Source organism: Coregonus lavaretus, assembly GCF_964263955.1.
Source record: "Coregonus lavaretus genome assembly, chromosome: 24".
Classification (NCBI taxonomy): Eukaryota; Metazoa; Chordata; class Actinopteri; order Salmoniformes; family Salmonidae; genus Coregonus; species Coregonus lavaretus.
The window spans coordinates 14,023,233-14,050,036 of NC_140011.1; the positions used below are offsets into that span (position 1 = coordinate 14,023,233).

Here is a 26,804-nt window from a genome sequence, read left to right on the forward strand (position 1 = left end):
ATACAGTAACAAGAACAGTGACGAGATGAACAGTTCCCACAAGCAGTGTTTATACGCATCAGCATTTTAATGGGAAAAAGCAAGAACACGTTGTAGCATCAACATAACCCCCACAAAACACCCCCTCAAAACATAAGGTCTGAAAATATCAGACCTTATGAGCTGTTTATGATAAATCGGTTGGTTAAAATGAAATTAACTCAAAATAAGGCAACAAAAGGGTTCTCATCCGACTGTATTATTAAAACTGCTCCATAGGGGGAACCAGTTCAAAAATCTGATACGTTCAAGTTTTTTTGTAACATTTGATAACTATTTACTACTTTGTCATAAAAATAAAAATAAACTGCAAAAAGTTCAATATTTAGGTTTTATACACAGAATAACTTTAAGTCTACATTACTTTTCAGTCTAGATCATTTTTCACTGCATAGCAACGCCCCTGGAAGAATCAAATGTTGCACTGTCCCCTACATTTCCATGGACCAGCATTAAACAGTGATGCTAATATGCCCATGTCTAGTGTTAACGATCCCTTACCCCAGCCCGCCCGTCAAAAAAGCAAGCAAGCAAGCTTCCATAATTAACATTATTTTTTTCCCTCTTTATACAGCGTCAGAACAGTTTAACAGAATGTTTGGTTATTTACATACAAAACAGTATACGTACGTATGTAAGCCCTTCTAAAATAAAACGTTTCAAAAGGAAAAAAAGTGGAATGCAAAACAATTCAAAATACCTAGAATTTTTGTAACATCAAATTGTGTGAAAAGGTAACCAAGAGTATTAGTATTGTGCAATATGTCTGCCTTTTAAAGAAACAGTGGCAGTAATCCCTGCAATTGGTTTTTAGTTGAGATTGAAAACAGCATGAAAAAAAAAATTACAACAGTTGACATCCATTTGATTCATTTTTTTATATATATATAAACATAACACAAAAAAAGGTTCTTACATTTCACATGATTCCATGGTGTCATTGCTATAAACATTTAGTTAAAATGACAGTCCCGAAACAAAACAAAACAGGCAAAGCTTGTTAACGATATCAGCAGTTGAAATCATTCTAAACAAACCAACGAGAAAAAGCAAATCCAAAAGAAGTTGCTGTTTTTTTAATCATGTTTTATTTATTTAAATTTATTTATTTTTAATTAAAAATGGCATAGTCCTTTCTGATTCTTGAGTCAGTCAATCTGACACGGGGCCAAAGACCTTTGTAGGGTGTGTGTGGGTGTGTGTGTCTGTGTGTGTTTGTGTGCATGGGTATATATACACAAATGTATCTTATATCCCAGGACTGGGCAACGCTCCACCTCCGATGGATAACACACAAGCTTTCCCTCCTCCACGCCACCTTTAAACTTACATGTAAAAACCAGGTTGGGGGACTGGACAGGAAGAGGTGGAATCACACATCCCCGCCATAGAGTTCTTAATCATGTTGTAAAATACGGGGCACATGTCCACCCCCTGTGGTGGTGGAGGGTAGGAGACCGACGCTGGGCTACCGGGCCAGCGCTGATCAGTGGGTGTGGTAGCCAGCGGTGCCCATGCCCGACTGGTTGGCCAGCACCGTCCCGTTGACTCCCTGTCCAGGCTCCACCACACCGCCATTACTCACCGCTCCCACACCCGTCCACCCTGCACCCGCCTGTAAATGACTACACACACACACAGACACACAGACAAGAGGTTAGAGGACAGGTGAAGAATGGGGAGAGAAAGAAGACGTAAATCCGAAATGGTTAGAGGGCAGGAGTGTAAAGATAAGGAAGGAGAGGGATGGAGAGAAAGAGACATGAACAAGAAGAAGACTGATCTTTAAGGGCTGCATTTCATTCCAACACTGTTCTCTTCAGTAGTTCATGAGCGCTCACTTGAAGCCCTGCTGGTTCCAGGCCTGTCCGTAGACTCCGTAGGTGGGCACCTGCCACCCGCTGGGCACGTATTGGCCAATCTGCTGGGCGTTACCGTACCACTGGGCATACTGGCTGTAGGGCTGCGCTGCAAAGCTCATTTTGTTCTGCTGCGGAGACAACACTTAGGGATCAAACAGTGTCATGGATCAACTATGTTTTTCTGTTTCCCTTAGAAATTGTCCATTAACACAGGAAAGTGGGCATGCTATCTCAAGCCCTCGAAAACTGAGCGCATATATACAGTATCTCACAAAAGTGAGTACACACCTCACATTTTTGTAAATATTTGAGTATATCTTTTCATGTGACAACACTGAAGAAATGACACTTTGCTACAATGCAGAGTAGTGAATGTACAGCTTGTATAACAGTGTACATTTGCTGTCCCCTCAAAATAACTCAACACACAGCCATTCATGTCTAAACCGCTGGCAACAAAAGTGAGTACACCCCTAAGTGAAAATGTCCAAATTGGGCCCAATTAGTCATTTTCCCTCCTTGGTGTCATGTGACTTGTTAGTGTTACAAGGTCTCAGGTGTGAATGGGGAGCAGGTGTGTTAAATTTGGTGTCATCGCTCTCACACTCCCTCATACTGGTCACTGGAAGTTCAACATGGCACCTCATGGCAAAGAACTCTGAGGATCTGAAAAAAAAAAAAAAAATGTTGCTCTACATAAAGATGGCCTGGGCTATAAGAAGATTGCCAAGACCCTGAAACTGAGCTGCAGCACGGTGGCCAAGACCATACAGCGGTTTAACAGGACAGGTTCCACTCAGAACAGGCCTCGCCATGGTCGACCAAAGAAGTTGAGTGAACGTGCTCAGCGTCATTCCAGAAGTTGTCTTTGGGAAATAGACGTATGAGTGCTGCCAGCATTGCTGCAGAGGTTGAAGGGGTGGGGGGTCAGCCTGTCAGTGCTCAGACCATACGCCGCACACTGCATCAAATTGGTCTGCATGGCTGTCGTCCCAGAAGGAAGCCTCTTCTAAATATGATGCACAAGAAAGCCCGCAAACAGTTTGCTGAAGACAAGCAGACTAAGGACATGGATTACTGGAACCATGTACTGTGGTCTGATGAGACCAAGATAAACTTATTTGGTTCAGATGGAGTCAAGTGTGTGTGGCGGCAACCAGGTGAGGAGTACAAAGACAAGTGTGTCTTGCCTACAGTCAAACATGGTGGTGGGAGTGTCATGGTCTGGGGCTGCATGAGTGCTGCCGGCACTGGGGAGCTACAGTTCATTGAGGGAACCATGAATGCCAACATGTACTGTGACATACTGAAGCAGAGCATGATCCCCTCCCTTCGGAGACTGGGCCGCAGGGCAATATTCCAACATGATAACGACCCCAAACACACCTCCAAGACGACCACTGCCTTTCTAAAGAAGCTGAGGGTAAAGGTGATGACTGGCCAAGCATGTCTCCAGACCTAAACCCTATTGAGCATCTGTGGGGCATCCTCAAACGGTAGGTGGAGGAGTGCACGGTCTCTAACATCCACCAGCTCTGTGATGTCGTCATGGAGGAGTGGAAGAGGACTCCAGTGGCAACCTGTGAAGCTCTGGTGAACTCCATGCCCAAGAGGGTTAAGGCAGTGCTGGAAAATGATGGTGGCCACACAAAATATTGACACTTTGGGCCCAATTTGGACATTTTCACTTAGGGGTGTACTCACTTTTGTTGCCAGCGATTTAGACATTAATGGCTGTGTGTTGTGTTATTTTGAGGGGACAGCAAATTTACACAGTTATACAAGCTTTACATTGTAGCAAAGTGTCATTTCTTCGGTGTTGTCACATGAAAAGATCTACTCAAATATTTACAAAAATGTGAGGGGTGTACTCACATTTGTGAGATACTGATTATATACACTGCTCAAAAAAATAAAGGGAACACAAACAACACAATGTAACTCCAAGTCAATCACACTTCTGTGAAATCAAACTGTCCACTTAGGAAGCAACACTGATTGACAATACATTTCACATGCTGTTGTGCAAATGGAATAGACAACAGGTGGAAATTATAGGCAATTAGCAAGACACCCCCAATAAAGGACTGGTTTTGCAGGTGGTGACCACAGACCACTTCTCAGTTCCTATGCTTCCTGGCTGATGTTTTGGTCACTTTTGAATGCTGGCGGTGCTTTCACTCTAGTGGTAGCATGAGACGAAGTCTACAACCCACACAAGTGGCTCAGGTAGTGCAGCTCATCCAGGATGGCACATCAATGCGAGCTGTGGCAAGAAGGTTTGCTGTGTCTGTCAGCATAGTGTTCAGAGCATGGAGGCGCTACCAGGAGACAGGCCAGTACATCAGGAGACGTGGAGGAGGCCGTAGGAGGGCAACAACCCAGCAGCAGGACTGCTACCTCCGCCTTTGTGCAAGGAGGAGCAGGGGGAGCACTGCCAGAGCCCTGCAAAATGACCTCCAGCAGGCCACAAATGTGCATGTGTCTGCTCAAACGGTCAGAAACAGACTCCATGAGGGTGGTATGAGGGCCCGACGTCCACAGGTGGGGGTTGTGCTTACAGCCCAACACCGTGCAGTACGTTTGGCATTTGCCAGAGAACACCAAGATTGGCAAATTCCCCACTGGCGCCCTGTGCTCTTCACAGATGAAAGCAGGTTCACACTGAGCACGTGACAGACGAGTCTGGAGACGCCGTGGAGAACGTTCTGCTGCCTGCAACATCCTCCAGCATGACCGGTTTGGCGGTGGGTCAGTCATGGTGTGAGGTGGCATTTCTTTGGGGGGCCGCACAGCCCTCCATGTGCTCGCCAGAGGTAGCCTGACTGCCATTAGGTACCGAGATGAGATCCTCAGACCCCTTGTGAGACCATATGCTGGTGCGGTTGGCCCTGGGTTCCTCCTAATGCAAGACAATGCTAGACCTCATGTGGCTGGAGTGTCAGCAGTTCCTGCAAGAGGAAGGCATTGATGCTATGGACTGGCCCGCCCATTCCCCAGACCTGAATCCAATTGAGCACATCTGGGACATCATGTCTCGCTCCATCCACCAACGCCACGTTGCACCACAGACTGTCCAGGAGTTGGCGGATGCTTTAGTCCAGGTCTGGGAGGAGATCCCTCAGGAGACCATCCGCCACCTCATCAGGAGCATGCCCAGGCGTTGTAGGGAGGTCATACAGGCACGTGGAGGCCACACACACTACTGAGCCTCATTTTGACTCGTTTTAAGGACATTACATCAAAGTTGGATCAGCCTGTAGTGTGGTTTTCCACTTTAATTTTGAGGGTGACTCCAAATCCAGACCTCCATGGGTTGATACATTTGATTTCCAATGATAATTTGTGTGATTTTGTTGTCAGCACATTCAACTATGTAAAGAAAAACGTATTTAATAAGATTATTTCATTCATTCAGATCTAGGATGTGATATTTTAGTGTTCCCTTTATTTTTTTGAGCAGTTATATATATATATATATATATATTTATTTATTTATTTATTTATTTATTTATTTATTACACACACACAGTACCAGTCAAAACTTTGGATACAGCTACTCATTCAAAGGTTCTTTATTTTTTACATTGTAGAACAATAGTGAATACATCAAAACTATGAAATAACATATTGAATCATTTAGTAACCAAGAAAGTGTTAATCAAATCCAAATATATTTGAGATTCTTCAAATAGCCACCCTTTGCCTTGATGACCGCTTTGCACACTCTTGGCATTCTCTCAACCAGCTTCACCTGGAATGCTCTTTTCACCTGAACGGGCTTGAAGGAGTTCCCACATATGCTGAGCACTTGTTGGCTGCTTTCCTTCAAGGCCAGTTTTATTGCTTCTTTAAATCAGCACAACAGCTTTCAGCTGTGCTAACATAATTGCAAAAGCGTTTTCTAATGATCAATTAGCCTTTTAAAATGATAAACTTGGATTAGCAAACACAACGTGCCATTGGAACACAGGACTGATGGTTGCTGACAATGTGCCTCTGTACGCCTATGTAGATATTCCATTAAAAATCAGCAGTTTCCAGCTACAATAGCCATTTACAACATTAACAATGTCTACACTGTATTTCTGATCAATTTGATGTTATTTTAATGGACAACAAAATAGCTTTTCTTTCGAAAACAAAATAACATTTCTAAGTGACCCCAAACTTTTGAACAGTACTGTATGTATGTGTGTATATAACATACATATTGTATAATACCATACAATATACAGATATGTAATAACAGACAGTAATGATGTTGTATGAGAAAGGGAGATGTTACCTGCGGTGTTACCTGAGGCACCTGTACCTGCTGCATGGGGCTGACCATGTCTGTGGTCTCCTTCCCCCAGTAACACTTCACCACGTGCCCCTCCATGGACGTCCCATTCACTGACACAATGGCGTGGGCCGCTCCCTCGTGGGAGTTGAACCTAGACCAGGTAGAGGTGTGAGAGGGGGACAAGGGTGAGAATGAGTCTTCCTATGGCAATGACTCGGTGCAGTCCAACTGCAATGTGGGTCGATCTCAAACACACTCTCTCAGTCTGTGGTCTTACCTCACAAACGAGTAGCCTTTGTCTGGGAAAACTCTGATCTCCATGATCTGACCGAAGGGGGTGAAGGTCTGCCTCATCAGTTGCTCTAAGGTGGGGGAATAGAGGAAGGGGTAGTTATATACCTGTGAGTCCTATATTAACACAATCACTGTTAACACAACAGTTATAAAGGGGGTAGTTATATAGAGAGGGAGGATAGTTATCTAGAGAGAGGGTAGTAGTTCTATAGAGAGACGTAGTTATATAGAGGGGGGGTACTTATATAGAGAGGCGTAGTTGTATAGAGAGGGGTAGTTATATAGAGAGAGGGGTAGTTGTATAGAGGGGAGGGGTTGTTATTTAGAGAGGGGTAGTTATATGGAGAGGGATAGTTATATAGAGAGAGAGGGGGTAGTTATATATAGAGGGGGGTTGTTCAGGGTTTCCGTTAGCTAACAAAACTCAAAGCTGATCAATAGAACAGACAGCGGTTTTTGCACAAGGGAAAGGTATGTTATGACGTTTACACTGGAAATATGGGATCACCAGATCATGATATTTTGCTCTTTCACACCGAGGCTTGGTGATTATCGAGGGGGAGATTGTTGGAAAGAGTTTTCAAATAGGCCTACTGTGAAGAACTATTAAACTATCATTCGCAATGGATGTAAAAAAAAAAAACGTTGTTTACTTACCGTGTGAGGTGAAGAAAAAATGACTGAGAAACTCAGCTTATTAGTGGTGGACATGGTGACTAAAACAAATCAGAACGCAAACATTCCCAAATCCTACATTTGCACGCAGCAGGCCAGGTAGGCTACTTCTATGCGTAATGAAAAACCAGACCCATGCTCATTGTTCACATGGTGCACTCCAAACAACTTGGAACATTGCTGCGGGGACTTGCTTCCATTCAGCCACAAGAGCATTAGTGAGGTCGGGCACTGATGTTGGGCGATTAGGCCTGGCTCGCAGTCTGCGTTCCAATTCATCCCAAAGGTGTTCGATGGGGTTGAGGTCAGGGCTCTGTGCAGGCCAGTCAAGATCTTCCACATCGATCTCGACAAACCATTTCTGTATGGACCTCGCTTTGTGCACGGGGGCATTGTCATGCTGAAACAGGAAAGGGCCTTCCCCAAACTGTTGCCACAAAGTTGGAAGCATAGAATCGTCTAGAATGTAATTGTATGCTGTAGCGTTAAGATTTCCCTTCACTGGAACTAAGGGGCCTAGCCCGAACCATGAAAAACAACTCCAGACCATTATTCCTCCTCCACCAAACTTTACAGTTGGCACTATGCATTGGGGCTAGGGCTGTTGCGGTGACCGTATCACCGCCACACCGGCGGTCACGAGTAATGAAGGCAGTCAAATTCCAAGTTCTCCAAGCTCTGATGCTGCTCATTATTAGCCTACCAAACTTGCTAACTGCCTGGTACTCAGCACCCTATTGTCCCTATAATCACTCTGACATCAATGCAAATGTTTTCGAAAATCACGGGGAAAAGAGTCTTCCATTCCCTATTTAAGTGCATAGATGACATGTATTTTTTCCCGCTGCCCCTGTTTCAATACCGGTGCATGATAATGGTCCACTCTAAGTCAGAACGAATGCCACACATATATTATTTTGTATATGTAAAGACAACATTAAATCAAGAACAGTCTGATGGGTGACAATTTTAGCCTATCACTTGTGAATTATATATTATCACTTGTGAATGATGCCCAGCATTAGAAACAATGCCTTTTTTAGCTACTTGTTCGAATCATAGTTGCACACCTCATGTAGCCTAGCCCATAGGCCTATGTTTTAATAAGGTTTGTATCACAACTTAAGTGGCCAAATACCTTCTTAAAAACTAAGCACATTAACCCCCTTTACAAGGGGTATAGAGCCTAACTAGCATATATAAGCAGCGTGTGAGTTTCAAGTTTGAAGATCATTTTCACCGTAAAAATGCACCTTTATAATAAAAGCATAACATGCATAATTTAATTGGCGGTCACTTTGGATAATGCTATTTTCCGCTAATGGAACATTCACGCTTATAGCCTACTACCATGTGCGCATTGCTGCGCTTATAATTTACAGACTACAAAGGGAAGCACAGCCGCGAGCTGCCCAGTGACACAAGCCTACCAGACGAGCTAAACCACTTCTATGCTCGCTTCGAGGCAAGCAACACTGAAGCATGCATGAGAGCACCAGCTGTTCCGGACGACTATGTGATCACGCTCTCCGTAGCCGATGTGAGTAAGACTTTTAAGCAGGTCAACATTCACAAGGCCGCAGGGCCAGACGGATTACCAGGACGTGTACTCCGAGCATGTGCTGACCAACTGGCAAGTGTCTTCACTGACATTTTCAACATGTCCCTGACTGAGTCTGTAATACCAACATGTTTCAAGCAGACCACCATAGTCCCCGTGCCCAAGAACTCTAAGATAACCTGCCTAAATGACTACCGACCCGTAGCACTGACGTCTGTAGCCATGAAGTGCTTTGAAAGACTGGTCATGGCTCACATCAACAGCATAATCCCAGAAACCCTAGACCCACTCCAATTTGCATACCGCCCCAACAGATCCACAGATGATGCAATCTCTATTGCACTCCACACTGCCCTTTCCCACCTGGACAAGAGGAACACCTACGTGAGAATGCTATTCATTGACTACAGCTCAGCATTCAACACCATAGTGCCCTCTAAGCTCATCACTAAGCTAAGGATCCTGGGACTAAACACCTCCCTCTGCAACTGGATCCTGGACTTCCTGACGGGCCGCCCCCAGGTGGTAAGGGTAGGTAACAACACATCTGCCACACTGATCCTCAACACGGGGGCCCCTCAGGGGTGCGTGCTCAGTCCCCTCCTGTACTCTCTGTCCACCCATGACTGCATGGCCAGGCACGACTCCAACACCATCATTAAGTTTGCCGACGACACAACAGTGGTAGGCCTGATCACCGACAACGATGAGACAGCCTATAGGGAGGAGGTCAGAGATCTGGCCGTGTGGTGCCAGGACAACAACCTCTCCCTCAACGTGACCAAGACAAAGGAGATGATTGTGGACTACAGGGAAAAAAAAGAGGACTGAGCACGCCCCCATTCTCATCGACGGGGCTGTAGTGGAACAGGTTGAGAGCTTCAAGTTCCTTGGTGTCCACATCACCAACGAACTATCATGGTCCAAACACACCAAGACAGTCGTGAAGAGGGCACGACAAAGCCTATTCCCCCTCAGGAGACTAAAAAGATTTGGCATGGGTCCTCAGATCCTCAAAAAATTCTACAGCTGCACCATCGAGAGCATCCTGACTGGTTGCATCACCGCCTGGTATGGCAACTGCTTGGCCTCTGACCGCAAGGCACTACAGAGGGTAGTGCGTACGGCCCAGTACATCACTGGGGCAAAGCTCCCTGCCATCCAGGACCTCTATACCAGGCGGTGTCAGAGGAAGGCCCTCAAAATTGTCAAAGACTCCAGCCACCCTAGTCATAGACTGTTCTCTCTGCTACCGCACGGCAAGCGGTACCGGAGTGCCAAGTCTAGGTCCAAAAGACTTCTCAACAGCTTCTACCCCCAAGCCATAAGACTCCTGAACAGCTAATCATGGCTACCCGGACTATTTGCACTGCCCCCCCACCCCATCCTTTTTACGCTGCTGCTACTCTTAAGTATTTATGCATAGTCACTTTAACTCTACCCATATGTACATATTACCTCAACTACCTCAACTAGCCGGTGCCCCCCGCACATTGACTCTGCAACGGTACCCCCCTGTATATATAGCCTCCCTACTGTCACTTTATTTTACTGTATATATAGCCTCCCTACTGTCACTTTATTTTACTTCTGCTCTTTTTTTCTCAACACTTTTTTTGTTGTTGTTTTATTCTTACTTTTTTTGTTTAAAATAAATGCACTGTTGGTTAAGGGCTGTAAGTAAGCATTTCACTGTAATGTCTGCACCTGTTGTATTCGGCGCATGTGACCAATAAAATTTGATTTGATTTGGAATGTGAAGAAATAGCCTAATAGTTGATCAACATTTTAAGCTAAACGTTCTGATCTGTTGCATCAGGCTCATTACATAAAAAATGTTTTTGGATGCTAGTGGTTGTATTAATTTGGGATCTATCGCATCCCACAACTGTTTGGATTATTTATTTCTCGCACAGAATAGGTCGACTTTTGTACTATGGGGGATAGTAGATTGACATAGGGTAGTGCTTTTGCTGTTCGTTAGGCCTACTCATCTTGTTGGCTGATGAAAAGTAAATGTGGACAGTTCTTCCAATATCTTCAATATGCACCTCAGAATTGGATAAGGACACACGCAGTTGCGTCCCCGATGTGTCCGTCTTCACTTGTAGCCTGTGAGAAAGACCTGATCACGTTACGGAGAGCTGTGTGAGTGAGAGACGCTTCGGATTGCGCAGCAAACTCAGGGACAAGGGCATAACGCAGCACTCCAGGCTGCAAAAGGCAAGGATTTTTAAAAATAATAATACAAATAATATGCCATTTAGCAGATGCTTTTATCCAAAGCGACTTACAGTCATGCGTGCATACATTTTAGGGTGCATTACGGCCACAAAGGGGATGCAGCCATGAAATTCGAGGCATTATCAAGTGCTTGTCAAAATGTGAATGAGAGACTATTGGCGTGTGTACAGCCCGCGCAAAAAAAGCTAAATGCCTTTTAAGAAACTTTTTTCAAATCATTATTAGTCTCATTGTGCAGCCTTACAATGTTTTAAAAATCAAAACTTATAGCCCAACCTTTGTAGAACAACTAAAGTTACATTAATAACTCTAAATTAAGCATATAGGCATACCTATTTCTTTGTTAACTGCTCAAGACAGAATAGCCGCATGTGCAGACTCCCTCAAATCATTTGGAGAAAATATCCTTTCTATTTTATTCAGCTTTGTTCAATTGTATTCTTCATACTATAAAATAATGCCACGGAATTATAAGCAAATCCTGTCTGCTAAATTAACTAGTGTAGCCCACAGCCATATGGCATAGCCAGATCAGGACAACTCAGAATATGCTATTCATTTCTTCTGAAATAGACTACATCTTCTTAATGTCATGCTTCTTTAGACCTGTCTTAAATAAATAATGGATTTATTGCGAAGATGTAGGCTATATTACATGGATTTATTAGACTTTTTAAAATGTGTGTGGAAGCCAGGAGATGCTAAATGTGTTTGTTAATTAAACGGTCAATTACCGTGAGACTGACAGTTATTTGCTTGACAATCACCGGCTCACAAAATTTCGTGACCGACACAGCCCTAATTTAGGCAGGTAGCGTTCTCCTGGTATCCGCCAAACCCAGATTCGTCCGTCGGACTGCCAGATGGTGAAGCGTGATTCATCACTCCAGAGAACGCGTTTCCACTGCTCTAGAGTCCATCACTCCAGCCGACGCTTGGCATTGCGCATGGGGATCTTAGGCTTGTGTGCGGCTGCTCGGCCATGGAAACCCATTTCATGAAGCTCCCAACAAACAGTTATTGTGCTGACATTGCTTCCAGAGACAGTTTGGAACTCGGTATTGAGTGTTACAACCGAGGACAGATGATTTTTACGCGCTACAGCACTCGGCGGTCCCGTTCAGTGAGCTTGTGTGGCCTACCACTTCGCGGCTGAGCAGTTGTTGCTCCTAGTCGTTTCCACTTCACAATAACAGCGCTTACAGTTGACCGGGGCAGCTCTAGCAGGGCTGGAATTTGACGAACTGACTTGTTGGAAAGGTGGCATCCTATGACGGTGCCACGTTGAAAGTCACTGAGCTTTTCCGTATGGGCCATTCTACTGCCAATGTTTGTCTATGGAGATTGCATGGCTGTGTGCTCGATTTTATACACCTGTCAGCAAACAGGTGTGGCTGAAATAGCCGAATCCACTAATTTGAAGGGGTGTCCACATACTTTTGGTCATGTAGTGAATGTAATGGGGGAATTTATCAAAATAAACAAACACAGGGCAAACAATTCACATGAAACAATAAATCCGCAAGAATTGGCGGGAAAACTGAGTGGAGTCTGGAGAGCAGAGCGCATGCATACTGGAGAGAGACGCCTATAGGCTATATTCGCCACAAACCCCTCCCCTTCTCCTTGTCTCAACATTTTCAATTATACTCAAGACACGTTACCGTCACACATATTTTAGATGCTTTTAACTGACAGCCGCAACTCAATAATCAGCTAGGCCTTTTGCCACGCTCGCTGCCTATGAAAGACTTCCTCATACGCCATTTTTCTCCAGTTCTATTGGTTGTCATATCAACTTTCTTTCATTGTCCAGAAGCCAAATGCACAATCCTAGTCATATTAGCAACCCATCCTAGTTGTTGCATTTTTAGATTCACCCTCTTTCTAAGTTTCTAACTGAGATTTTCATCTCGGTCATATACCGCTTGCATCAGGTGCGCTGTTTAGAATGGTATTTTTCCCTTTTTCCCATGAATTGCATTTTGGCATTTGGTCACATTGTCCATTTTCCTAACGGAAACCCTGGGGTAGTTATAAAGAGAGGGGGTAGTTATATAGAGAGAGGGTGGTAGTTATATAGAGAGAGGGTGGTCGTTATATAGAGAGAGGGTGGTAGTTATATAGAGAGAGGGTGGTCGTTATATAGAGAGAGGGTGGTCGTTATATAGAGAGAGGGTGGTCGTTATATAGAGAGAGGGTGGTCGTTATATAGAGAGAGGGTGGTAGTTATATAGAGAGAGGGTGGTCGTTATATAGAGAGAGGGTGGTCGTTATATAGAGAGAGGGTGGTAGTTATATAGAGAGAGGGTGGTAGTTATATAGAGAGAGGGTGGTCGTTATATACCTGTAAGCCCTGCAGAGACTCCTCCACAGTAGACTGTACAGTTGCTGGGGCTGGACTGGTTCACAACCTCCTCAAACGACAGGTGCTTTGTGTTCGCTGCTCCACAGGGGGGAGGAACAGAAGGTTGATTTAAAACATGAATGAGAAAATAGGTTGCGGCAATCTTTTTTGTATCTAATGCCAGCAGGTGTGTGCGAGTCATTCTTTGGAGCAGTGTGTGTATGTGTACTCACTCTCGTAGGTGGCTTTGGGTGCAGGGGGCTTCCTGGTAGCCCAGTTGGTCCTGATCTGCCTTCCTCCCAACCACTGACCTCCCATCTGTTGGATGGCATTCTCCGCATCCTACACACACACAGTCAGTCAGTTCCAATATCCACACACTTTATTAATCACGGTATAACCTAGAATTTAAACCTTATCTACACCAAAGTAGTTAATGAACTACAGGGTGGAATTTGCTTGTCTAAACATTGCGCTGTGTTGTCTGAGGGGGGAGACAAAGGAATGGACACTCACCCATTTGTTGAAGAAGGACACAAAGCCATAGCCTTTAGATTTGCCAGTAGCCATGTCTTTCACCACCCGGGCATCTCTGTGAACAGACAAAGACTACTGTTAGCAAGACAATAGCAAGTTGTAGCCTCCGGCCACTGAATCCATCCTATGGAGCAGTGTTTCTAGGGGGCGTATCCTGTCCAAGGAGGTTTCGGCTCACGTTGCTGTAAAGCACTTGATAAGTAGGATTCTAAGAATTTCTGTTGTGAATATTTGCTTATTGACAGACATACCCAAAACAGATCTGTAGAGAACATATGACAGATTTTTATTTATTTATTTTATTTAACCTTTATTTAACCAGGTAAGCCTGTTGAGAACAAGTTCTCATTTACAACTGCGACCTGGCCAAGATAAAGCAAAGCAGTGCGATAAAAAACAGAGTTACATTTGGGGTAAAACAAAACAAAGTCAAAAAAATACAACAGAAAATATATATACAGTGTGTGCAAATGTAGCAAGTTATGGAGGTAAGGTAATAAATAGGCCATAGTGCAAAATAATTACAATTAGTATTAACACTGGAATGATAGATGTGCAAGAGATGATGTGCAAATAGAGATACTGGGGTGCAAATGAGCAAAATAAATAACAATATGGGGATGAGGTAGTTGGGTGGGCTAATTTCAGATGGGCTGTGTACAGGTGCAGTGATCGGTAAGGTGCTCTGACAACTGATGCTTAAAGTTAATGAGGGAGATAAGAGTCTCCAGCTTCAGAGATTCTTGCAGTTCGTTCCAGTCATTGGCAGCAGAGAACTGGAAGGAATGGCGGCCAAAGGAGGTGTTGGCTTTGGGGATGACCAGTGAGATATACCTGCTGGAGCGCATACTACGGGTGGGTGTTGCTATGGTGACCAATGAGCTAAGATAAGGCGGGGATTTGCATAGCAGTGATTTATAGATGACCTGGAGCCAGTGGGTTTGGCGGCGAATATGTAGTGAGGACCAGCCAACAAGCGCGTACAGGTCACAGTGGTGGGTAGTATATGGGGCTTTGGTGACAAAACGGATGGCACTGTGATAGACTACATCCAATTTGCTGAGTAGTGTTGGAGGCTATTTTGTAAATGACATCGCCGAAGTCAAGGATGAATGCTGTGAGTACAGCTTATTCTCTTCTGTTCAATCAATACATTCACAATTGAAGGAACATATCTTTGTAGTGTTTTGAATAAGCATAACAGAGATAATAACTGGGGTCAGGAGAAACAGAGAGAACACTCACGATATCCGCCCAAAGGGTGCAAAAGCAGCTTTGATGTCATCCGTGGTGATTTCAGGACTGAGGTCTCCAACGAAAACGTGGAAGTGATCTGAACACAGACAGAATCATATATATATAATACGTTTTTTATAGTCAACTCATTTAGACACCAATGCTAACAATTCTTGGAATATTCTTGATAACAGAAATGTGCTCTGAATGCACCATACACAGTCTAGGCACTACTCCTTTAACACAGTTAGGTACGGTGCATGCCAAAATATTAAGGGAGATAGTACTCACTGCTTGTGTCTTTCTTCTGGCTGCTAGGGGTTGTGGCCCAGTTCACTTTGACCTCCTGAAGAAGAGAGAGATAGAGAGAAAGAGAGAGAGATAGATAGAGAGAGAGGGATGGAAATAGGGGTGAAAAGCGAGCCTTACTTGGACACCACACGAGTCTGTCTGTTTGCCGATTAGAGGGCTTGTTGTAGTCACACAATAATAGAGGGAAAGCCTGCTCACACTCAGACTATGTCACAATTCAGTCTCACCGTCTAATCAATCAAATTTGGAACAAAACGTCTAAAAGTAAAAAAGGTCCAAATAACAAGGGACTTACAAACAAGTGAATTTTACGAACTTGTATTACTCCTCAAATGGTCCTTCATTACCTGTTGAGGATAAAATATTTTCAACTGAATGTGTCTTTAGAGATATAGTATAGTTATTATTTGGATTCTTTATGCAAAGGGTTTTTTACAAAATAACACATTGTACACAAGAACAATAATAATCATAATAATAAGGGTGGTAGGGTAGAAGTAGAGGAGTGTTATTTGAAACAGGTCAATGGGGGACACTACTTTGAAAGATTACACAACCCAACCAGGTTTAAAGTCATGGGACATGCTGCCAATTCTAATTGGCTATGACAAGTCTTCTCTTCTGAGCATGAACCTGTTTACATGGGTGATGTCCAGAGGCTTTGTCTACCAATAGGATTAAGAGAGAACTCCGACCACAGAACGTCTGGACAGCGGATGAGAAGAACCTATTAACTACACCCAATTTGGGATGGCAGGGTCAGGTAAATGGCACAGAATCCTAAATCGCTAGCTACATTTTGTAGTTAAATAACCTGAAACATTTTTTGGGTATCCATAACATCTTATCAACAGGTGTTTCATACAGTGTTTGAATTCAAGTGCAATCCCTCCTCCACGCTCGTTCATTCAGCATTTCCCCTCAGGCCAAAGGAACAAGACATTTTACTTCCATTGAGACATCTGCAGGCTTCAAACCCAAACAAATGGCACCATCTAATTCAGTCAAATGACAGTGTCAAACGTCCCCATTAATTAGAGATTGGGGCCTGCAGTGTGTTCCTAATGTATATAGAACGCCATCTACGGAATATGTAGTCTTATCTAACACTCAACCACTTTTGAGGAATGGAGACAGCTAGATTATGGGGTGAAGACCTTAGTAGCCTATCGTTGGAAGGCATGCTGCCACCCATTCAAATATAGCCTAAGCACGTACAAAACTTTCTTCTGGTGTTGTGGTATTATTGATCAATGAGGAAACCCTTTCCATTCATGTCATACTTACTGATGTTTAATGTGAACTGTTGAGGTTGAACTGACAACATGATGCAGTGTGATACCCATGATGCAATGTGATACCCAGTCAATGAGCCTCTGTCCCAAATCAACCCCAAGCCCCTTCCCCTAGAAACTTCTAATAGGTCTGCCATATTGCTTGCACCCATGCGATATTTCCAGACCTACATCAAGTCAAGTGTCTAGGGATAACGGCTAGGGGTTGATTTGAACTTGGCTTCAATTCCTTCCTCCTGTCTTTTGGCCAAACCTCCCCAAGCCGACTCACCCTGTAGATACGATAGCTTACCTTACCCATTATTTTACGACCGTTCATGGCTGCGAGTGACGCGGCAGCGTGCCTGTGTTCGTAGAACTCCACAAAGCAGTAGGGGTCATTACCTGCCGTCTGGAGGGGGACAGGGACAAGAACAGGGACTTTAACATCAGAACTGGGCATTTCATCCTACCATTGTAAAATGTAGGCCTAGTTGAGTCTCCCTCCTTACAATGTAAACCATGGTAAGCTAGCCTATATAAACTAAAATCCATCATCATCATTATTAAGAGATTGGCCAAACAACAAGTCTTTCTTCTATTTAGCGTGACAGACTCAGAATCTCAATATTAATCAATCCCAGAGGTAAGACTCACAACAGTACAATGTGTTCTTAAACAGGCTCCTGGCTAATATTGGTCAAAGCTGTTGTCGTATTGGGCTACTCAGTCCTGGGGCTCACTCTGTGGGGTACCAGATAAAGCAGTATTGTGTAGGACAGACGTCCCTCTCTGTCATGTTCAACAGGGAATTGTGTGGGCATGTTTGCTTTTCTATAGGCTCTATACATTACATTCTGCAATATTCTATGTGTTGCAGACCACTGAATAGGCCCACAGTCATGGTCAACGTTCAGATGGCACAAAACAATAGCTTTATTTATTTTTTAAGCAGAGGTAATCCCCTCAACGAGTCACATCATAATGCCTTTTTTCTTTACGTTTCTCTGGTTTGTTCTAACTGAAAACGGCGCAGTGTTAAGTAACTCTGAGTAGAATCAAATGGGAATCTGATTGGAGAAGGTTCATTCCTAGACAATAGGAAGGTTGATTTTGACTCACATCTACTATCATTTTACAGCTCTTGCAGGGTCCGATCTGGCCGAACAGCTGCATGATGAGGGCTTCGGTCACATCCCGGGACAGGTTCCCCACATACCTGCAGCACAGTGCCAACACATCAGCATGGACACCCTGGGCTCAGCTCAGCAAATACAAGACACACAGATGCTCCACATAGCTGACAATAAATAGACATGGAAATGTGGTTAAGAACACCTGGATTTAAAGGGATAGTTTACCACCATCCACAATGTTACTGAGGTATGAAACCGTCTGGAATTGTTTGTTATTTTGGGCTGAACTGTTTAACCCACAGTATTCTACCTCACAGCTAACAATTAGGAAGAAGTTGAATTGACTGATTCAGTTTTACATTGAGTAAATCCATTTGAAGTCAATCACTTAAACAGCACCCCTTTTGAGCAAAACCTTGCATACATATTTGCTGATTGTAGAAGTGCTCAGAAAGTGACTTTTTGGACCTGAATGCCAAAACATTCAAGAGATAAAGGTGCTCAAAGTTGACCATTTTGCATACCCCACATTTTGCATGTCTTCATCACTGGAAAAGAGAAACGGTTGAGATTGGTATCATTTAAAAGCTTACAAACAGGGTTATCAAACTATTTTATAATTTCTGGAAAACAATGTTTAATTAACATTGTAATTTAACCTCAATTATCTAAAAACATTTGTAGCTTAGACCCAATTTTACAGGTGACGTTTTTGTGATGTGCACGCCATCGGTTGAGACAACATGCTCTTGAATACAGGGTGGGTGTCATGTTTTGGCTGATAATAAATTGAAACGTCAACTTTCAAAAATGGTACCACAAAGACGGTTGGAGGTCCACACATCAGAGAATGTTGACTTGAATCGGAATATCTGTTTTAAATTATACTATTAATCTTCTATAGGAAACCTATTGAAATCATAGAAATATAGATCATAGAATAGACATGACCATTTAAGTTGACATTCGAGGGTGGGTGGACCGGCGGCCATCTTTGTGGTAGTAATTAGAAGTTCATTTCAATAACATTTCAATTGTGTACCAGCTAAATGACAGTGGTCTGAAGGGATAGGTCCATTCTATAAATTATATTTCTATGATTGAAATGACACCCACTGTATTCAAGAGCATGTTGTGTCTCAACCGATGGCGGGCACAACACAAAAACCTCAGATGTGAAATATGGTCTCTCAGCTACACTACAGCACATACAAATATGAATAAAACATTTGTGGAGTTTACAGGGCTTTACAGTGCGACCATTTTACTCACATATGTGCCTAAATATTTTGCTGTGTGACCTGGAATTTTTATTTAGGAGCACCAGTGTGCCTAGAAAAACTACATCTTTGTATGTGCCTACATTTGCCAACTTAGGCGCACACGTGCACCTTGTAAAAAAACATCAGCGTAGAGCCCTGGTTTACGCGTTTTTAGATAATTGACATTAAAGGTGTAAAAATCTATTCTTATACAATACATTCTTTAAAGAAATAAAATAGTTTGACAACTGTTTGTAAGCTTTTAAATGATATCAAACCCACCCGTTTCGTTCCAGTGATGAAGACTTTCTACAAAGTAATCCTTCTTCCCCCACCCCCCATAAAACATTTTTTTAAAGGTGGTTGTCCCACTGGCTATCATAAGTTGAATGCACCAATTTGTAAGTCGCTCTGGATAAGAGCGTCTGCTAAATGATGTAAATGTAAGACATGGATGTATGGAAGCCCATTCCCACCACCAAATTATTATTATTTTTTATGACTAGGAGTTATGAGATACTATATCATAATTATGAGTTACTAAGTCATTATGAGATAAGCAAGTCATAATTATGAGATAGTATGTCATTATCATGAGATAGTAAGTAATTCTAGATTACGGACATTGAATAGTCCTGCAGGTCGGCCCCTTTTAAAGTGGCAATCTGGGATTCAAACAAAGCATTTTTCCCGCCACTAAGAATGGGGCAGGAGAAATGTAACCACTCAAATACATAGATGCAAGGACTCTCACATATGGATGCAAGTACTGACCATCCATGACATCAAAATGATAGTTTTAACCATGTTTTGAAGATATACAGTATTTGTTTACAATTACATTGTTTACAAACAATGGAGTAGAACAAGATTATATTTTGGGTTCTGATGGGGTAAGACCGTTGCTCATGAGGCATTTCTAAGTTCAAGAATCAATGGCTATATGAATAATTTTAAAGTCCAAAAATGTATGTACCAATACCAGATTGCCCTTTTTAAAACGGATTCAAAACATGGTTAAAATTATAATTTCGATCTCATGGATTGTCAGTCCTTGCATCCATATGCGAGAGTCCTTGTGTCTATGTATTTGAGAATGGTTACATTTCTCCTGTCCCACTCCTCAGCTGTTCACCAAAAAAGTAGCAGGGAAATTGCTTTGTTATTGTTTGAATCCCAGATTGCCCCTTTAAAAAGGGGTAGCTCTGCAGGATTATTCGATGTCCATGATCCAGACTTACATGTCTCATAATAATGGCTTACATATCTCAAGTATGACTTACTATTAGGGCTGGATGATATGGGCGATTCAACATATACAGTGCATTCGGAAAGTGTTCAGAGCCCTTGACTTTTTCCACATTTTGTTATGTTACAGCCTAATTCTAAAATTGATTAAATAGTTTTCCCCCTCATCAATCTACACACAATACCCCATGATGACAAAGCAAAAAACGGTTTTTAGAATATTGCAAATCTATCAAAATAATAACTGAAATATCACATTTTACATAAGTATTCAGTCCCTTTACTCAGTACTTTGTTGAAGAACCTTTGGCAGCGATTACAGCCTCTAGTCTTCTTGGGTATGACGCTACAAGCTTGGCACACCTGTATTTGGAGAGTTTCTCCCATTCTTCTCTGCAGATCCTCTCAAGCTTTGTCAGGTTGGATGGGGAGCGTCGCAGCACAGCTCTCTCCATAGATATTCGATCGGGTTCAAGTCCAGACTCTGACCAGGCCACTCAAGGACATTCAGAGACTTGTCCCGAAGCCACTCATGCGTTGTCTTGGCTGTGTGCTTAGGGTCGTTGTCCTGTTAGAAGGTGAACCTTTGTCCCAGTCTGAGATCCTGAGCGCTCTGGAGCAGGTTTTCATCAATGATCTCTGTACTTTGCTCCATTCATCTTTCCCTTGTTCCTGACTAGTCTCCCAGTCCCTGCCACTGAAAAACATCCCCACAGCATGATGCTGCCACCACCATGCTTCACCGTAGTGATTTCCTCCAGAAGTGACAAATGGCATTCAGGCCAAAGAGCTCAATCTTGGTTTCATCAGACAAGATAATCTTGTTTCTCATGGTCTGAGAGTCCTTTAGGTGTCTTTTAGCAAACTCCAAGCGGGCTGTCATGTACCTTTTACTGAGGAGTGGCTTCCGACAGGCCACTCTACCATAGATACCATAGATGCCTGATTGGTGGAGTGCTGCAGAGATGGTTGTGCTTCTGGAAGAAAAATGTCCACAGAGGAACTCTGGAGCTCCGTCAGAGTGACCATCGGGTTCTTGGTCACCTCCCTGACCAAGGCCCTTCCCCCCCTGATTGCTGAGTTTGGCCAGGCGGCCAGCTCTAGGAAGAGTCTTGGTGGTTCCAAACTTCTTCCATTTAAGAATGATGGAGGTCACTGTGTTATTGGACACCTTCAATGCTGCAGAAATTTTTTCGTACCCTTCCCCAGATCTGTGCCCCGACCCAATCCTGTCTCGGAGCTCTACAGACAATTCCTTCGACCTATTGGCTTGGTTTTTGCTCTGACATGCACTGTCAACTGTGGGACCTTACATAGACAGGTGTGTGCCTTTCCAAAGCATGTCCAATCAATTGAATTTACCACAGGTGGACTCCAAGTTGTAGAAACATCTCAAGGATGATCAATGGAAACCGGATGCACCTGAGCTCCATTTCGAGTCTCATAGCAAAGGGTCTGAATACTTATGTAAATAAGGTATTGCGTTTTTATTTATTTTTATAAATTAGCAAACATTTCTAAAAACCTGTTTTCGCTTTGCCATTATGGGGTATTGTGTGTAGATTGATGAGGAACATTTTTTCTTTAATCAATTTTAGAATAAGGCTATATTGTAACAAAATGTGGAAAAAGTAAAGGGGTCTAAATACTTTCTGAATGCACTGTAAATCTAGATTTTTAAAAAGTTATCTAAATAACTTCTTTTTGACGCAGATGCTAAGCTACAGGACTGTTTTGCTAGCACAGACTGGAACATGTTCCGGGATTCTTCAGACAGCATTGAGGAGTACACCACATCAGTCACTGGCTTCATCAATAAGTGCATCGATGATGTCGTCCCCACAGTGACCGTACGTACATACCCCAACCAGAAGCCATGGATTACAGGAAACATCCGCACTGAGCTAAAGGGTAGAGCTGCCGCTTTCAAGGAACGGGACTCTTATAAGAAATCCCGCTATGACCTCCGACGAACCATCAAACAGGCAAAGAGTCAATACAGGTCTAAGATTGAATCATACTACACTGGCTCTGACGCTCGTCGGATGTGGCAGGGCTTGAAAACTATTACAGACTACAAAGGGAAGCACAGCCGCGAGCTGCCCAGTGACACAAGCCTACCAGACGAGCTAAACCACTTCTATGCTCACTTCGAGGCAAGCAACACTGAAGCATGCATGAGAGCACCAGCTGTTCCGGATGACTATGTGATCACGCTCTCCGTAGCCGATGTGAGTAAGACTTTTAAGCAGGTCAACATTCACAAGGCCGCAGGGCCAGACGGATTACCAGGACGTGTACTCCGAGCATGTGCTGACCAACTGGCAAGTGTCTTCACTGACATTTTCAACATGTCCCTGACTGAGTCTGTAATACCAACATGTTTCAAGCAGACCACCATAGTCCCCGTGCCCAAGGACTCTAAGATAACCTGCCTAAATGACTACCGACCCGTAGCACTGACGTCTGTAGCCATGAAGTGCTTTGAAAGACTGGTCATGGCTCACATCAACAGCATTATCCCAGAAACCCTAGACCCACTCCAATTTGCATACCGCCCCAACAGATCCACAGATGATGCAATCTCTATCGCACTCCACACTGCCCTTTCCCACCTGGACAAGAGGAACACCTACGTGAGAGGTAACGACACATCTGCCACACTGATCCTCAACACGGGGGCCCCTCTGGGGTGCGTGCTCAGTCCCCTCCTATACTCTCTGTTCACCCATGACTGCATGGCCAGGCACGACTCCAACACCATCATTAAGTTTGCCGACGACACAACAGTGGTAGGCCTGATCACCGACAACGATGAGACAGCCTATAGGGAGGAGGTCAGAGATCTGGCCGTGTGGTGCCAGGACAACAACCTCTCCCTCAACGTGACCAAGACAAAGGAGATGATTGTGGACTACAGGAAAAAAAAAAGAGGACTGAGCACGCCCCCATTCTCATCGACGGGGCTGTAGTGGAACAGGTTGAGAGCTTCAAGTTCCTTGGTGTCCACATCACCAACGAACTATCATGGTCCAAACACACCAAGACAGTCGTGAAGAGGGCACGACAAAGCCTATTCCCCCTCAGGAGACTAAAAAGATTTGGCATGGGTCCTCAGATCCTCAAAAAATTCTACAGCTGCACCATCGAGAGCATCCTGACTGGTTGCATCACCGCCTGGTATGGCAACTGCTTGGCCTCCGACCGCAAGGCACTACAGAGGGTAGTGCGTACGGCCCAGTACATCACTGGGGCAAAGCTTCCTGCCATCCAGGACCTCTATACCAGGCGGTGTCAGAGGAAGGCCCTCAAAATTGTCAAAGACTCCAGCCACCCTAGTCATAGACTGTTCTCTCTGCTACCGCACGGCAAGCGGTACCGGAGTGCCAAGTCTAGGTCCAAAAGACTTCTCAACAGCTTCTACCCCCAAGCCATAAGACTCCTGAACAGCTAATCATGGCTACCCGGACTATTTGCACTGCCCCCCCACCCCATCCTTTTTACGCTGCTGCTACTCTGTTAAGTATTTATGCATAGTCACTTTAACTCTACCCACATGTACATATTACCTCAACTACCTCAACTAGCCGGTGCCCCCGCACATTGACTCTGCAACGGTACCCCCCTGTATATATAGCCTCCCTACTGTCACTTTATTTTACTTCTGCTCTTTTTTTCTCAACACTTTTTTTGTTGTTGTTTTATTCTTACTTTTTTTGTTTAAAATAAATGCACTGTTGGTTAAGGGCTGTAAGTAAGCATTTCACTGTAATGTCTGCACCTGTTGTATTCGGCGCATGTGACCAATAACATTTGATTTGATTTGAAATAAGCTTTGTTGCACAATTTAAAAAAGGTCAATACACTGCATTTCAAACAGCCATGAATAATCTAATGAATTCAGGGCTTGTAAAATTATACCTAAGCTAAATATAAGCCTTCCACAATCATAAGACCGACTAATACTTTAATTATTTTACCAAAATAGTTTAACCTGCATTTTTGGCAATAATCACTGATCTTGCTTTCATAAACAATCTCCCAAGCACAAGCCCACATGCTAGTGAGTAGCTTGCTAAACTTTATATTTCAAATCTAGCCAACTTGGATATATTTGCTTGCTAACAAGGTAGAACAGTTGAACTGTTATGAATACACCCTCCTGTCTGTCTCCAACTGTTTGAACAACATGGTCTGTTCACTTTGTTTAGATATTGAAATAAAGTGGCCTACCTGGATAATAAAATGCATATTTCTCAGAATGAAAACTAGTTTCCAATTCCTTATATAAATGTATTTTTATGCTCATTGCAGAATAGACTGCTAGCACATAAGTCTGTGGCTAAAATGCTGCTGGTGGTACATGGTACCGCAATGCCTAGAGCGAAAGAACTGAGCATAACTTTTCCACAATCATGTTCATTGATACTCTAGTTTTAGTAGGGTCTGCTCTGTTCTACATTTTGGGAGTTGAGACATAAAAAGGGTTTCGTTAGAAAGGTTAAGTTCTCGTCTATTACAGTAAAATAATGTATCTAAGCGTTTCGGTGTCCATATGACCGATTCTGTTGGATCAAACCTCAAATACAAATAGCAAGTTTAAATTGCTTGTTGTCAGAGAGGAAGAAGTTATCTTTCGTTGTTTGTTGTTGTGAGTGACAGGTGGAGGGGCTTGGTGTCTGTGTGTGAGTGGGAAAGTGCACAGAGCACACAGCACAGAAGGAGCGAAGGAGACCAAAAAGACAGAACACTCATAAAAACATGTGTTTCTTGTGATACAGGCATTTGGCACATTCCACTAAAACATTCATTCAAAATATCACCCAGCCCTACTTATTATCTCATAACTCAGTCTGATTAATTGTTTGGGGTGGTGGGAACAGGCTTCCATAGATGTCTCATGGTATGGTATGCAAAGTGTCAACTTTGAGCACCTTTACCTCCTGAATGTTTTGGCACACAGGTCCAAAAATCGACTTTCTGAAAACGTATTCTATGGGCAAACATGTACGTAAAGTGTTGTTTAAATCAATGGGGATGTTTTCAAAAATATATTTACCCATTTGGGATATTGGGAGTTTTAAAATGGATACTAGCCCAAGCGAGGCACGGTATAACCACAGCGGCCACATGAAGAAGCCAACTGAGGTGAAACTGAAACCAAGACAGGGATGCGCCATACAAAGAAGAAAAACAGTGAAGTAAAGTTAGCTGGGCTGCTTGAAAACAGTAAACACCCCACCGTCTTTTACAGCTACTGTAACGTTACATATTATTTGTAACATTGTCACAACTGAGATTATGTTACTGTGAGTTTATGTCTGCTGCTAGAAGAAGCAACACACATTGATACAGTAACATTCACGGTTAGAATTTCCTTGAGCTAGTAGGCGCCTAGGCCCCAGAAACTGAAACTCGGCATCCGACAAGACTAGGCCACGCTTTCACATTCCATTACATTCAATATTTTCCTTAACTAACTAACGTTAGCTAGCTATGTGCATTAGCTATCATACATGGCCAGTGTCGTAGTAACAACACCGACACTGCGACAGACTAACAAACCCAAATTGAATCTCAGATTTGTAGCGGTATGGACGGCAAGTTAGCAAACCAACATAACACTGATGAATGCCGAGCAGTGTCGCTAGTTAGATTGTAGTTAGTTAGCCAACCCGTTAGCAGGTAGGTTATGATTTCACATATATTATAACTAGAGTATGGACACCGGTGTAGAAAAGTATCAGGCTGATGACAACAGCATTGCTCCGCTGCCGACAAGGGTTAGTTAGCAAGCAAGATAGTTAGCAGCATGTTAGTCATTCTCGAATAGCTGATATTACCAAAATATACAAAATAATTCTCAATTAACTCCCATAGGCGAATAAGAACATCGCAATATCAATAAATGCTGAAATCTAAAGGTGGCTTTCGAAATTATTATGCAGTCGCAACAGTGTTCGCAACAAAACAGTGCCTTTGTCTAAAAAATGGACACGTTTGACATGTTACCTAGCTAGCCTGCTAGCCAGTGCGGCTAGTTAGTTGGTAACGTTAGCTAGCTGACATTTTCATCAAATCCCCAGTTGGCTGGCTCACAACTAGAAAACAGGGGGTGGAGAACTGACTGACACGATTATTACGGACCACATATTATGAAAATGCAATTGACACGTACAAGAGCGATACATGCACCGCTACATTATACTTGAAAGAAACGGTCAGTCGGATAGTTAGCTTGCGGCTAATCATACATACAGGGTCTTGGGTTGTTCGTCGTCCATCATATTTTCCGACGGAGTGTGAGATCGAACCCTGAGCGAAAAGTCCACGTGTGTCGTATTCTATGATGACCTTGGATTCTTGCTCCTTTCCCCTATTTTGCTGATGTCAACTGAACAATAGCCCCCCAAAAAATTATGCGCAGTAAATAGCTCCGCCACCCCTGTTAACTTTAATGAACAATGGAAAGGCGACACAAGATGGCCG

General features: G+C 43.3%; 1 protein-coding gene across 3 annotated transcripts; it reads right to left on the bottom strand.

Moving 5' to 3' along the window:
- Positions 1 to 43: 43 nt before the first annotated feature.
- Positions 44 to 26,804, bottom strand: LOC311099697 (cytotoxic granule associated RNA binding protein TIA1; the record flags this gene model as incomplete). 3 transcript variants are annotated; one of them, XM_084140430.1, is made up of 12 exons in its annotated part: positions 26,574 to 26,804; positions 17,792 to 17,888; positions 16,983 to 17,081; positions 15,375 to 15,429; positions 15,093 to 15,180; positions 13,827 to 13,902; positions 13,544 to 13,652; positions 13,311 to 13,406; positions 6,467 to 6,551; positions 6,190 to 6,340; positions 1,881 to 2,026; positions 44 to 1,664 (listed from the first exon to the last, which is right to left on the bottom strand). In XM_084140430.1, the coding sequence occupies exons 1-12, from the start codon at positions 26,600 to 26,602 to the stop codon at positions 1,526 to 1,528; spliced, it is 1,170 nt and encodes a 389-aa protein (XP_083996556.1). In that variant the 5' UTR covers positions 26,603 to 26,804. The 3 variants fall into 3 exon arrangements, with proteins under 3 accessions (XP_083996556.1, XP_083996555.1, XP_083996557.1); XM_084140429.1 differs by having other exon boundaries at positions 1,881 to 2,029; XM_084140431.1 differs by lacking the exon at positions 44 to 1,664 and having other exon boundaries at positions 1,877 to 2,026.